The sequence below is a fragment of the Fusarium phalaenopsidis genome (genome assembly GCF_050370095.1).
Source record: "Fusarium phalaenopsidis strain FUZ10S chromosome Unknown contig_32302, whole genome shotgun sequence".
Lineage (NCBI taxonomy): Eukaryota > Fungi > Ascomycota > Sordariomycetes > Hypocreales > Nectriaceae > Fusarium > Fusarium phalaenopsidis.
The window spans coordinates 464,706-479,300 of record NW_028145405.1 but is presented as its reverse complement, the minus strand read 5'-3'; the positions used below and the strand labels follow the sequence as shown (position 1 = coordinate 479,300).

Below are 14,595 nucleotides of genomic sequence, written 5' to 3'. Positions count from 1 at the left end.
ATAAACACCGCTGATTTCAAAAGAGTAAAAGAAAAAAACACACCTTCCTCGTGATAGACCTTTGCCTATACCCATCCGTTGCTCATTGTCCTCCAGCCCAGGTGAAGAAAAAAAGTCAAAAGAACAAAAATTGGGCTTTTGAAACTCCAGCTCCCTCCCCCCTCCGTGTCGCATTACGCCATAACCGATGCAGGGTATGTTTTTCAGAAAAAGTGAACCTGTCATGAGACGCACATCCTGTTCCTTTTGCCCTTTTTGGCATCCTCTCTGTCCCATGATTTCAGGGGCAGGCCCTTGTGAACGCCGAATCGACAGTCCATAGCAGACGAATGAAAGAGAAATAAAAAAGGGTCGTAGAAGAAAAGAAAAGGCTACAATAAAACAATCCTTGCGGCAAAGCTGCCCAAGGACAAAGGTGTGGGTATCAGACTCCCCATGTCAACTTACACCGCCGCTGCCAGCTCATGAACAACCATCGAGTCAATCAGATGCTGACCATTCCGTCATCGTCATAATCGCACTCCCTCGGATAGTCCACGGGACCCGAGAATCGGCCATTGGGGTCCAGGCCCAATTCCTGCCTCACATCCCTTTGGATCTGGAGGAAATACCTCCTCAGGCTCCGCAGACCCTTGAGGAATCCACCATCAGGTTCGTCGGGATGCTGCGGCGGGCAGGGCTTGTCCGTGATATCGTCGAACGGCGTGAGACTGTTGGCAAAGTCGGCAATCTTGAAATCAATCTCTCTCTTGTTCTTCTTCTTCCTCCGCGTCGTCTCTTCCGTGTCTGTTGCAAAGTCGGTAGTGGATTCGTACATCGTTTCGTAGTCGGGATCCTCCGACGTATCGCCATCATAAAACATGAGCAGACTTGCTGCATAGAATCGGTAGCCATGCAACTTGCTAACAATCTGCTCCAGTTGCCCAAGCTTCTTCAGAACCACCGGAATGTGCCGAAGGATACTGTGCAGGTCGAGGCCGTTGTAGAGGAACTTCTGAAGAGCGCCTTGGAACTCCTCACCGACTTTTAGCTTGCGCCCGTAGTATTTGTCCTGAAAGTCGTACGTCTGCGATCTGGCATTCCACACTTGCAGACCGCATATACGCACACCCAGTTCCGCAGACGTCGTGGTCCGGCACTTTTCCGTCTGGGACTTTTGCTTCTTTGGCGTAGCCTCCACGCCGTATTGGCGGGTACCCATCTTGAGATCCATCATGCAGGGTCTCTTCATACCCGCCGTCAAGTCTTCTAGGAGCAAAAAGTATTCGACTCGATCCTTCTGAGTCTTCGCTTCCTTGGGGTTGACAGGTCGAGGAATCTTCTTGAACTCGGCTGCAGGCTCAGGCGCAAGATCGGGTGTGCTGTCGGGCGCTGGTGTGGCAAGAGTCGAACTGACAGCGGAGTCATCCTCGGGTTGCTGGTCAACCATGTTTGGCGCATGCTCCTTGTTCCCATTAGTTGTCAGAGTGCCATGTCCATTAGCCATGGAGCAGTTCTTCGAATGTCGCTTTGGTTTTTCCTCGTTGTCTCCCTTGTATCCAGCATCGTCGGCCTCCTCAAAGTACTTCAAGTCTCCTCTAGATTCTCTCACGTCTTCGGGTTTTCGACGGAGTCCGCCAGCAGAGTATCTGCGCTTCTTCTTGGCGGTAAGTGGGTTGTCCTTGAGGGTCTCGGGTTCTGGTGCACTTGTTCCAGTCACGTCCTTCATCTCGCCCGGTGCTTGCTCAGGCTCAGACTGCACATACTCGTCCATATCAGGTACAGCCCGCTCAGGGCCGAGATCGCTATGTGAGTAGTGGTGGTGCGCAAGCTTCCTCTGAGAGTGAGCATGGTTGGTCGAGTTGTCGTCTCCATTCACATTGACAAAAGGCGAGTCGGCCTTGATCAGGGCAGGGTCCGAGTTTGTAGATCGGAGCAGGCGCTGAAGAGTCGGACGCGGAATCGATCGTTGATGGGGTCGACGATGACGGTGAACCTTGACGGGCTCCTTCAGGAACGCATCGTTGAATACCTCGTTCCGCAGCCGCTTGTTGATCATGGTAGCGCCCCAACTGTTAGGCCGCTCATCGAGTGGTGGACGGACCGCGGTCTTTGAGGTTGGCACTGTGGGGTCTGATACCGTCGACGTTGAAATGCTCTGCCGTCGGAACTCCTTTGGCAAGGGCATCGGTTGAAGCAAGTTTCGAGGTAGGATGTGCTTGTTGTCGTCGAATGTCACCGTGGGGATAGGGACGTTGGAGTTGGCCAGAGATTGGCTGATGACACGGCCCGTTGGTGGTCCAGCCTTGATGTGGTCCTTGTGTCCATTCTGCCCATTCTCCTGGCGGTTTACCTCGAGCTGCTCCTGAGCCTTCTTACGCTCAGCCGCTGCAGCCTCATCCTTTTTTGAGGTGCTCTTCCGGCGAGTTTGCTTGCGGAAAGTCACATTCAAGACGCCAATGTAGCTGCACAATAGTTAGCCTCCAATTTCAAAGCAATTCGCGCCAACGGAACAATCCGCCATTCAATCAGGAAATGACAAATGCGGTGGAACATACCGAGGAAGGAAAGGTAACAGGTCACGGTGGTATCTCTCAATAGTCTCGTAAAACTCATTTTCCCTATTGTTGAGTTGCTTACAGACGGCTCTTCGAGAGAACCGCCAGAGAGTGGTGTGACCACCGACTTGATGTTTATATGGAATGAGCTCAATGGCCTCAAGAGGCTCTTGAGGATCGTGCTGGTGGTCATGGATATGGTCCTCATAATGGCTCACGGGTTGGGGCGTTTTAAGAGGAGCGTCGTTCGTCACTGTAGTGTCTTCTTCAACGATAGCGCCGTCCTCAAACTTGTCAGGCACGAGGTCGCCGCGCTTCACAGCAAGGCGCTCGCGAGAAGGGAGGCGAGCGAGGCCGTAGGGAGGCTCATCCTTCTCCTGAATGATTTCAGGCTCAGGCTCATCCGCTTTGACGAGCCACGGATGTTGTTTACTCTGGGAGAGAGACCGCACCCGGAGACTACGGGCCGCGGTGCGGTCCTGGGGCTCACCTATGCAAGGTTCTTGCAGCTCCTGGTGGGGCAAGAAGACGGCAGATGAGATCTTCTCTTCCCCGGATTCATCGGCATCTCCCTCATCGTGAGATCCGACCTCGGTATTGACGCTGTCGCCTGATTTCCGTCTCGCCTCCACTCTTTCGGCTTCTCCGTCGGCATCAGCGGCCGGGGTCGGCCCCACAAGCTCAGCTGTCTCCACCGACTTGCCCTCTTCGTGCCCGTTCACGGGTCGAGATGCGGACTGTTGCACTCGCAACGGAGTCTTGCCTCCCGAGGTGAGCGAACCATTGACGGGCAGCGAAAAATAATCCTCATCGGGAGACGTGCTGAGAATGGGTTGCTCGTCGAGGACGTATTCGGAGTAGGGGGTCTTTGATGTAAGTAGAGGGACCCCTCCATCATCATGTCGCAAGCGAATGGCAGTTGATTCCTTGGAGGGAGTGGTGTGCGACTTCGCGTTCGAGCTCAATTCGTGATCCTCTTCGAGTGTTGGTGCCAATTTTTCTCTTGGGGCGTGCCTCGGGTCCCTGCGACGAGACTTGTCCTCTGGTGGGAGGCCTTCCTTGAAGAACCGCAAACTGTAACTTGACTTGCGACTTCGTGCATTGGGCTCCACGCCAGCCATCGCCTCGGTAATGGACTTTTCGACAAGGCCATCCTCCTCCTGGCCTTCAACTGAGCCAATGGACCAAATCTTTTCCGTCTTCTCAGGGCCCATTGCCATCCAATGCGGGGGGGCCTTGGCCCATTGTGCTGGTCTCTGATCGGTGTTCCTAGCATCCTCGTGTCGCGAAGTCGCAGGTGGTGTTTTGGTCCCCGGGCTATCGTCTTCGAATGGAAGGGGTGAATCACTGAAAGATGTCGTGTAGGTCGTCGTTCGGGGTTGGTAGTAATCAATGGTGCTTCTGTCTAGATCCAGCGAGGTCGATGCTCTGCCTCGGGGGACATCCCTCGCCTCACGGGGATCAGTAATGACATCGCGAAGGGTGGCGAGGGCCGAGTGGCTAAAGGACGAAGGAACGCTCGCAGCCTCTCGGGCGGCGAGTGAGGTCATGGTGGTGACGGCGGAGGCAGCCATGTTGGAAGACTCGGATGTGGCTCTCGTTAATGGCCTAGGAGCGGCGCATTTCGTGGAGACATTTTGGTGGAAAGGATCGGTAAAGATGGCAGCGCTGTCTCGGTCGGGTCGCGATGTCGAGTTCGCAGGTTCTGTAAGAGGACCGTCGAGTGTACGAGAAGTAGTCGAGTGCGGTGTGGGAGTAGTAGGTGTCGAGGTGTTCGCGGGTGAGGTTGCAATCTTATGGCCCGACTTAGACGATCGAACGGTGGTCGGCAGGGTTGTAGTAGGCGAATAGCTGGGGGAGGTGACAGTCGTGGGAGAGATGGTGGCTGTAGTTGTAGTAGAAGTAGACTGGGGTGAGAGCCTGGAGCTCTTAGGGTTGGTGATTCCACGGGCAGAAGCCAAGGCCTGGGTCAGCAAGGAAGGACCAGACTGCCTCGGCAGGGGCCCGGGGCCACGGGCCTTCTTATTACTGGAAGCACCGGGGGCATGGCCGTTGACGGGGGCGACGGGGCCTTGGACGGCGTCCCTGGCATTGGCATCACCACGGGGCACGTAATCAGGAACAGAATCAGGCACGTTGTCGGGCACCTTGTCTGCGGAGGAGGGTGGCGGCATGAAGGGAGAGATGGCAGCAGAGGGAGTGGGAGTAGTGTTGGAGGATGTGGGAGCAGCAGTAGCAGCAGCGATCAGCCCCGGGGGTTGAGCACGGCGGCCGAGACGGGCAGCATCATCATCATCATCATGGTCATGATCAAGGCCAGTAGCAGCGCGGGTGCCAGCGCCAGTGCCAGAAGCGACATGAGCATCAGGCGCAGCGCCCGCGGCAGCACCTGGAGCAGCATCTAGCAGGGCCTCGGGCGAACGACAGGGCTCAGGCTCGCTCACCGGTACGGCGCGTGCGGCATTTTCGGACGTGGGATGCGGACTGGACATGAGGAGGACATCTGGCGCAACACGCTCGTATGGTTGGCGAAGGGGGAAAAAGAGGGAAGAGTTGTGTTGTGAGTTTGAAGATGGGAGAGCGAGGGAGAGGGACGAGGATGTGGGCGTGGAGGAATGATTCGTAGATACGGAGCCCGGGGGCGGTAAGTGGTATCTGAGACCCGGTAGAAATAGCGAGGGGATGGCCCGGGCGTCAGTCGTCAGGCCCTTGTAATGGATGGGAAGCACTGAATGGAAGGCCCCGCGCCTGCCCTGCCCTCCGCTGGGCTCTGGGCACTGGGCACTGGGGGGAGGGTGCCCCGAGAGAAACTGAAAGGCCCGCCCCAGGCGAGGTACCCTTTTGTCTGACAAGTACCTGACCCTCTGTCCCAGAACTCAGCCCGGCAGATGCGCCGAGATTTGGCTGACTGGGGGAGCACAAAGTCGACGACATCCGTCCATGTCTGGCGGGGTGACGTCCATTTCCATGCCAGCCCATCCAGACCGTCTCGAACAAAGCTTCCATTCCCGAGCCAGCCCTGAGCCATTTCGCGGGGTTCCGGCCTCCTAGTGGCCGCCTGTCCGAACCTCGACGGCCACACCGCGTCCAAACCTCCCAGGTTTGCCTGTCAAGCAAACAGCAGCGCCCCCCCCGGTAAAGCTGAGATCCAATGCCACAGGCAGTCCGTGCTGTTCCCACTGCATCCATGGAGGCAGCCCAGTAGCTCTGTTGCAGAGCAGGATTCCAGGCCGCTGGATAGCGGTCACGCCTGTGGGGTCCGGCTACTGTACTGTCGTCCCCAAGCCTGCACCGGGGCGGCGGCCGAGGCGTCTGTTAATGCAGCCCAGAGTTGCAGGGAGCCTGGCTCTCCACCACGTGTAAAGACTGAAAGCGCTCCGTTATTTCTGTGACGGTTGGCAGTTTGGAAGTAGGGCGGGTGTCATGGACGGCATTGAGGAGGGGAGTGTTGGTTGAATGACAACGTCGCGGGAGAACCAAAAGGGTGTGTGGATGGCCTCTATCAAGCAACACCACCACGTCCATCTCATCAAAAATAGAGTGCTACCCCAACGTCAGGGACCTAATCAGAGATGTGAATTACTTGCATGTTGAGCAGCGATTGTCGTCTCTTTGTACCTGTGCCAGCGTGATTCACATGGAAGTTTGAACTGGATTGCGCCCGTGACTGGTCGTCCTATCGCATCTCATCCCATTCGCCGTCCAACTCTTCCCATAATCGACAACACGCGCATACATCAGTCCATGACCGCAGTTTGCCAATATTTTCCAATATCCTGCCAATGCCAATCAGGCAATGCTAATTGCTTCTCCAATCTGCACCGCCTACCGTCCAAGAGTCCCGCTGTAATAGGACACTCCGCTGCCATACCGTAGGTCTCCATGAAGCGTCAGATCCCCCATGCATGACCTTATCATCCAGTCCCAGGTGGCAGCCATTGGACGCCCTCACAACGCCTCTGGTCCCCTGTCTCAAATCTTCCGGGACCCGCCTTGGCTCCCAGTCCGCGGCTGCAGGCGTGAACAAGAGGCTGGAGCGTTGTGGAGGCTGCTGGGCTGCCCTGTCAGAGGGTGAAGGAATAAGACGAGACTCACGCCGCGATCTTGCTGAGAGAAACAGACACAGCAACTCTGACCAATGCTTGGTTACCGGTACCCGCAGTTATTTCCGAGTTCTTAATCAAAGACACAGTTCAGACAGGGCGCGGGAAATCGAGATAGAGTTCCATTGAGTGCCTCATGGAATGGAACTGACTGAAGAGGCCGAGGCTGACGTATTTTGTCACCTCTTGGCGGACCCGGACCCCGTCTTCGGCTTCGCCAGGATCATCTCTGGGTCATTCTTTGGTCATTTTTCTGGATTTTCCCTTGGGCCCCAAGGCAAGGTCGCGCTGCCCAACAGCAGGGAACGGCCCCGTCCCTATACCCAAGCCTGGGGCTCTGGATTTGCTCACCGGACACGGCGGACAAGGGAATACGGTGGCGATTTACGAGATTGATCTGATGAATTGGTTGTCATGATTGGCTAGATTTTTTTAGTAGCCGTCTTTTTTCTGAGCTGCTGACTTGGTAGAGAGGCATACGAGAGGTCATGACCCCGGGATAATAGCTTGTTTTCATGACGGTGCAAAAGCTTCAACAAGGGCCACGGGGAACAAGCGACGACGGGTGGCGCAGGGTTTCAGACCCCTTCCATCCATTACCGACTCCCTCGATGCATTTCTCCCTTTCAGCTCAGAGCTAGCCGCGCCTAAAAAAACGTCCCTCTCTCTCGGACTGCTCCGTTTTCGCGCCACGAAACGAGCAAACGCGCTGCAAGAGACGGACCACTCTCGACGCATCTCGTCATTTTCCCCCGTTATCGCACCGTCCCCACCAGGGCCCTCACCCTCAGGCTGGTGCTGGCTCGAATCTCGACCCCAGTCTGTTGCATCTAGTGGTCTGTGAGATGGGATGGATGTGTCTGTATGCGCGATTCAAACGGTGTCTCGATTCGATCTAGTGCGGGGCTCTCTTTCCGTTTGGCGGGCATTGGAAGCTGGGGGGTGTCATGTGATGCCCCAGGCCGCCCGCCAAGATCATGACATCTTGGGGCGGCTCTTGGTCAGTCGGCCCAACAGTGTGAGTTCTTCTTTGTGCACTTGAGAGTATCGTCCAACACCCAACAACCATCTTATCATTGCGACCTGCTGCCGAAAAAGCGATCGCCCGGCTGCCGTCTCCGGAGGACGGACGGATATCTCTCACCCTCTCTCGTGGCATCGTGGCACCATGACCCCCGTGGCATTCTTTGGCGGCATTTCCTGGGACGCACATGGCTTGGATTGGTTCATCCTCTCCCGGTCTGGAGCTTACACGTTCGCACAACATGTCACTTGCGACCATTAGAAGTCTCGCCCGGTGTCGCCTTGCCACGTCCAAAGCTTTCAGTCGCTGACCGAGCTTGAAGCTTCTGCCCACAAATGGCTCTGAGCCTCGTCATCTCATTCCATCATCATAGCCAACTCATCGCTCATCAGCTCTGTGTTATGACACAATGAAACCCTCGAGACACGTTTTCTCGCCGACCCTGTTGAATGGCTCGGTTCAGGGCTGGCTGGCTGGCGTGAGACGGGAGATGCGACACCCTTTCTTTTCCAACCCTCACCCATACGCCTCCGCACCGACCTCGTGCGCGCTTGATCTCGGGCTCATGCCCCCTGGATCGTGTATTGAGACGAGACGGCTGTCTGGCAACTTCCGCTTGGCTGTCGATCCATGATCCATCCATATCTTGCTACGTGCCATGGCCTCAAGCTTTGGATGAGGTAGGTACCCGGTACTGCACTGTATCCATCGCAGAGTACGGATAGGGTTGATTGGCGCGGGACGCTATCTCTGCTCCTTTCTTTTTCCTCTTCTGCATAACCTTCTTTGATTTAGGGGCGTGTTCTTAGATGCGGGAATCCACGAAGCAACCGTCGATATGCTCAGGCAGAATGCCATGCCATGCCCTGGCCCCGCCTAGATATGCGACCATGCGCGTGCTGCGAGACGATCCGCAAGAAACAGCCGGACCAAAACAGCAGGCTGGGAATTTATCCCAGCACAGCGCGGCTGTCAACGGCCCTGCAAGTGCTCTGCAGCAAGGCCATGAGGATGCTGCAACCTGTGAACGGTGGAATTGAGTTACCCGTCTCATGATCGATGCCCTTGATCCGACAGAGGGGGCGCAGGCATTGACCTTACCCTAGGACGCAGCGCATACATGGCATGGACATCACGGCGGCGTCGATTCAATGCTACATTGTTGGTCCGACTTCCCCGGCGGCCCGGACGGTGCAAGGGTTGCGGAAGGGCATGAGCATGGAACGAGATGAACTTTGTTTCGTTTCACGCACACAATTTTTCTGCAGAATTTTGTGCGCGAAACAACCAAGGCAAGGCCTCAACTTGCTTGGTTGCGGTAGAAGCGGGCTTTGATAAGCCATCCAACACCTCTCCACCACCAAGAACCCAGCTACTGGCGGCACGTCCCATCCCGCCGTCTCCTCCTCAACCTCCATCTTGCAAGACACCAGCGAACCAAGGCAGTTTCGCCCGGCCTTCCCTGCTCCATCCCGGCTGCCATTGTCCAATAAGTCGAGCCGCTGATCTACCCCGACTTTTAGCGAGACATTCCCTATCTTGTCAGAGGCATGTTCGCCTCCTTGGCCTGGAGATGTGCATATCGCCCGCCGAGCCGCAACCGGCCAATCGTCGCTCGTCTATCGACAACGTGCCTCGACTGCCCGCTCCATGGCGCTCCAAACTCAACCTCAAACCCCAGCCGGCCTTGATTGTTTGGGAGGCGCGAATCCCCCCGTTGCATTTAGAATGACGAGGCGAGCTAAATTGTCACGAGTGAGACAGGCTCTTGATCGTTGGGCCAACGCCAATTCAGGGGAAGGGGAAGCGAGAAGCTCTTTGGAACGATGATCACACGAGGTTGTCGTGTGCTGCCTCTACTTCTCGAAGCTAGTCTGGTCTGACAGCCATGTTCGCCATATGGGAAAGTTTAACCACATCTCCCACAGCCCGACACCCAGAGATTCAAATCTGGATATCCGCGGGAGTAGGGGCAAGGTCTCGATCATGCTCGAGTCCCAATGTTCCCCCACCCTCAACCTCTCCTCTATCTGATCCAGCACACACGGACTGCCCTCCCTGAGCAGATGAAGGTGGAACAGATGGGTACAAGCCCACAAAGCTGGATGTCGTCTGACTCTAGAAGATGGGGCTTGCTCTTGCAGCGACCACCCTAGTCGGAGTTGGTGACAGAGGAGACGAGAGACGACAACCCTAGTTACTGGCAAAGGGAACAGCAGGATTGCTACGAGATGCTGCGTGGGCCACGCCCTCTCGGATCCGACTAATAAGCTGTCTCCTCCAGCGCAGGCATCCCGTCCCGGGACCGGACTGGATGGGCAGAGTGCTCCACCCGTCGCTCCGCCGGCGTCGCCCCGAGATATTCAGCCCCGAGACGTCGTCAACCACTTGGCCTCATACCTTTCAACACGGAGGTCGAATCCCCCTGAACAGGATCATCTCCAGGGTACCCGTTTACCGGAATCATGGTACTGGGAACACTCTAGGCTTCGTTCCTCGCCGACGTTAATCTCCCTGCCACCCGGAACGTCCGCTGACGCTGGCCGAGCTTCACCGCACCCTCGATCGAGTACCATCGTCGATCCGCGACCCGGCCACAGAAGGCCTCCCTCGCAGCCATGTGCTCCCCGGGACCCCAGATGGCGGCGGCCCTGCACGCCTAGCCATGGTTTCCAAGGGGGGCGTGTGTCCAGGGCTGAGAGGTACTCCGACAGCTCTCCTTGTACCTTCTCCCCTTGTCTTGGCAGCTCGGGGAGATGTGTTGGAAAAGCGTATTACTCGGCTCATCAGTTCCTGGCATAATGTCTCGCGGCGTAGGTTCTGTTGGAAATAATACCCCGGGGAGCCATCTGGCGAATCAGCTACGGCACCGCGCACTCATGGGCTCTGACAGCCAACGTAGGGGGCACAGGATGCACGTTTCTGATGGCCCCCCTGAGACAGGAATAGGGTTTTTGCTTCTTCGTCATCATTGATATTACGAGAGAGCGGTGTCCCAAGGTTTCTTTTTACGTAGTTTCAAGATAATCGCAGGCTTGTAGTATCACGACCTTAGAGCTTCGACGATTCAACCACGTGAAGGCATAGACAGACTTTTCATCTTATGCAGCGTTTGAATATGAAACAAAAAATGTCTACTCGAGGTATCTTTGCATACAAACGCCCAACTGTTGGGTAAACACCCGTCCTCGTGTCATGCAATCGTGCCGTTCGTTGCTTTCCCCCTGAACTCCTTGACATGCTTGTCCTGACCGGTGTACCTAATACGTGAATAATAATTCATTCACAAAACCAAAAAAAAAAAAACATTCCAAATCCTTTCCCGTAGTATCTGTCCTTGCCGTAGCTTCCGAGAAAAACAAGGCTTTTCATAGCGCCTTTAAAAAAACGTGCATTTGTTGGTCGACCATTCACCAAGGGCTCTGTGGCCCCTGAGCGGGTTGGGGTGTCTTGGTGTTGTCCACATCCCACTTCTCCAGAAAGTCGCCAATCTCGCGGAAAACGTCCTCCACCATGTCCAGAGGATCCTGTGACTCATCCGTCTCGCGGTCGCTCTTAGTGTGATCCGCCAAGTGGTGCTTGTTGCTGTTGTGCTGCTGCTTCTGTCGGAGTTGGTCGGCCGTGAGGAACGTCTCCGCCATGGCGTCCGGTTCGGGACTTCCGACTGTGCGCTGCGATTCCGAGGGTAGTAGGCGCTGGTAGTAGGCGTTTCCATGGGCCATGTTGCTCCGGCGGGCCACAGCATTGAAGTGCTTGCGGAACTTGGCGTCCCCGGAGGTAGGGAGGTCCTCGATCGGGGTTGTGGGTGGAGGGGACGCTGCGCGGGCTGGGACTACCAAAGGCGTTGGGGTTGCCGGTATGCTTTCCTGTCCCTCGGTTTCATGAGGTAGAGGCGCCCATGACACACGACGCTGTGAACTGCTGCGCTCCCAGGGGTTCTTGGTCGCTGAGGCCAAAATGCCTTGTGTGCTGGGAAGACGAGAACCTGAGTCTCTCCAGCTGGCCCGTCTGACTTTACGAGGGCGGCTTTCCGGAGAAGACATGAACGAAGCGAATGACTTGACAGAAAACTGCGGTTCAGGCATAGCAGGTCGAGCGACCGGAGCTGGGGTGATAACCGGAGCCTCGTTCTGAACTTGTGCATTGGCATTCAATGCCATCTCAGGAGTATTTGACACATCCACTTCCATGTGATCTTCCTCGGAAATGGTGGGTATGTGTGTCTGCCCCGTCATGGGCATCCGGGTCGTCTCCTCTGTCCAGGGGGTCTGAGCTGCTGCAGATGTCATCGCGAAGGAGTCGTGCGTCTTGTTCAGCGGAGTAAATTCTTGAGCGCTGTCGATTAGAGGCAGTCGATCCATTGCCATTGATGCGTATTGGGATAGCTTGCTTTCCGCCCATGGACTCTGCTGTGAAAAGGGAACTGGCAAGTCTCCTTTGGGGTCTCGCTGGTCAACATCCATGGCATCGTGTGCCCTTGGAGCCGTTTGTTGAACTTCCAATTGGGGCGTCGTAGCTTCAATGGCATGAATACTAGTGGGGGACACGATTGAAGAGGGTGTTTGCCTCAATTCTGCAGCTTTGGGCCCGGGATTGGGACTCAACTCTGTTTGATGACCATTATCATCTCCATTGATGGGGCTTGACAGTTGCTTCTGCGAGGGAGGAACGCGTGCATTAGATCCAATCCGGCTCAATACTTTGTTTGTAATCGGAGTATTGGGCAATGGAGTATTGCCTTCTTTGCGCTGCAAACGGCGAGCAGTGGGTGATGCGAGAGGAGTCTCGGCAATGCGAGCGAACTTCGACCAAGAGCTCTGCGAAATGTGTTTCTTCACAGAGCTTTTCAGGAGGGAAGCTCCATAGGAAGGGCTAGCGATAGAGCTGTTGGCTTTAGGTGCTGTACATTGAACTGACGATGCCTTGCTCTGGTCTTTTTGAGGCGAAACTTGTAAAGACTTGTTGCCGGATGCCGTTGATGAATTCGCAGAATCTCCTTCCTCCTGATCGGTTGACTCCTCCGTCGTTTCGTCCTCGGAATCTGTGGTCTCTTCAACTCGGCTCGAATTGTCGTCTTCAACCGCAACGCAGATTTCCTCCCTTTGTGGTTCGGCATCCGGCTCTTCGGAGCCACTAGAAGACTCGGTATCGGCAATCTTGATTACCTCTTCCACTGGCGTAAGAGAAGACATTATCGCTGTATCTGAACCAGTCTCGGACGAATCGCTGGCAGTGTCTTCATCGCAAGGGTCGTCGGGTGTTTCTTCAGAGAGGTCGAACCCAGTAAACTCTTGACTGGCAATTGACGACAGATCACTTGACATTCCCGGCTTGTCCAAGTCCATCGGTTCGGTAACAGGGGCATCGGCCATATTGATATCCGGCCCCTCGGTGTTGTTAGGCTTGCCTCGAGGTGTATCGTCGTCCTGGGCGAGTACTCCAGAGGCTTCGTCCACAGACGATAAACCGGACCAAGATTCCTCCTCACTAACACTGGCCTGGGGATCTTCAGCAGATACTGATGTTGGCACAAGAGAACTTGTTTCGACGATTTCAGTGACTGCAATATGCTTCGGGCGCATCTTGAAGCAGAAGCTTTGATCTTCTTGTGTTTCAAAAGCCGGCGAGGGACTGGAAGATTTGTCGTCTTCCGAAGATATGGACAGATAAGACTCTGCATCATAGTTTTGTGAAGGTTGTTGACTGGGTGACGCTGGCTTGATTTGACTTTGTCGTTGCACGCTGTGTTGAGAATAATTGGTAGTTCGACCGGCGGCTGGCATGTGTTGTCTTTGCGATATCGGCGATGATAAAGTGGCGGCAGCCTGCATAGACGCAACATTATCGCGAGAAAGTTCATCTTCCGCATGCTTGGCCTCTTCGTCTTGGGCGCATTTCCCGAGATCGCGAACTGGTGAGATGCGCTTGACCAAGGGGTTGGAAGAAACAGCAGACGACCGACGATCTGGCTCAATCAGTTCATCCACGTCTGTTGCAGCTTGAGTACCCCCCTCCCAGTCACTAGTTTGGGACGGCGCAAAGAATCTGTTGGCAGCAAGAGCCGAGGAAGGTAGACGATCGGGGACGCTGTTGAAAGATGTAGTCGGCGCATCATCATAGTTATCCTGATCGTCGACAATGTTGATGAGATGCGTTCGTCGTGGGACAGGAGTGTTGACGGACCCGGATTCCATGATATCTGTACGTCGTCGTTTGGTGGCCAAATGCTTTAGCCATGATGACCCCTTCGCTTTCCTCTTTCTCGCCGACAATGATGACTGTGGTGTTGATGTCCAGAACCGATCTCTTACCGCATCTCCAGGTTCTATGGCTTCCCTCCACTCTTGGACCTTTGCTAGTTCATCTTCCTCCAAATACGCATGTCCTCCTGCAACTGAAGCCTGTTTGAGGCTCTCGGGGCTTGGCAAATGGCACTCTAGGCTGTCGCCCGGTGCTGTGAGGATCGTCTCCGGAATTGACACATTGCGCTTCACTTGTGCTGACCTCAATAATTTGCCTGGTGATGTCCGTACTCCTTGCGATGTCCCGGATGTGCGGTGTTTGGATCGCCACGGGTTCACCCAGCGGCCGGATTTTGAGTCGAACGGGCCCTTGAGTGATGCTGTAATAAGGAAAGGTGTCTTTCCGTCGAGGTATCGCTGCCCGGCTTCTTCGTATCGTAGTTTCCGCGAGATTGGGTTATCGTAATCCTCGTCGTCCGATCCCTCATACAAGACATCCTCGGGGGCGCATGTCGCTTCGCAGTAGATTGTATCCTCCCCCCATTCTAACGAAAGCTCATCGGCTGATGGATCGACGCGCTGCATCTGCATGATGTCGGCGTCAGAGGGTATCGCCCTCAATGTCAAAGGTCGTCGTCCTGAATAGGTACATAAATAAGTCGGTAGGGTTCCAGGAGGCGCAAAACGTC

At 55.3% G+C, this 14,595-nt stretch overlaps 2 protein-coding genes across 2 annotated transcripts; both read right to left on the bottom strand.

Annotated features, from left to right (window-relative positions):
• Positions 1-484: 484 nt before the first annotated feature.
• On the bottom strand, positions 485-5,029 carry LRP88_07529 (inositol polyphosphate kinase KCS1; the record flags this gene model as incomplete). The annotated part of the gene is made up of 2 exons (XM_083244058.1): positions 485-2,444; positions 2,538-5,029. 2 exons carry the CDS (start codon positions 5,027-5,029, stop codon positions 485-487), a joined length of 4,452 nt encoding a protein of 1,483 aa, XP_083098552.1.
• A 6,045-nt stretch (positions 5,030-11,074) lies between these two features.
• Positions 11,075-14,497, bottom strand: LRP88_07528 (uncharacterized protein; the record flags this gene model as incomplete). Its single annotated transcript, XM_083244057.1, has 1 exon — positions 11,075-14,497. One exon carries the CDS (start codon positions 14,495-14,497, stop codon positions 11,075-11,077), a length of 3,423 nt encoding a protein of 1,140 aa, XP_083098551.1.
• Between the last annotated feature and the right edge of the window lie 98 nt (positions 14,498-14,595).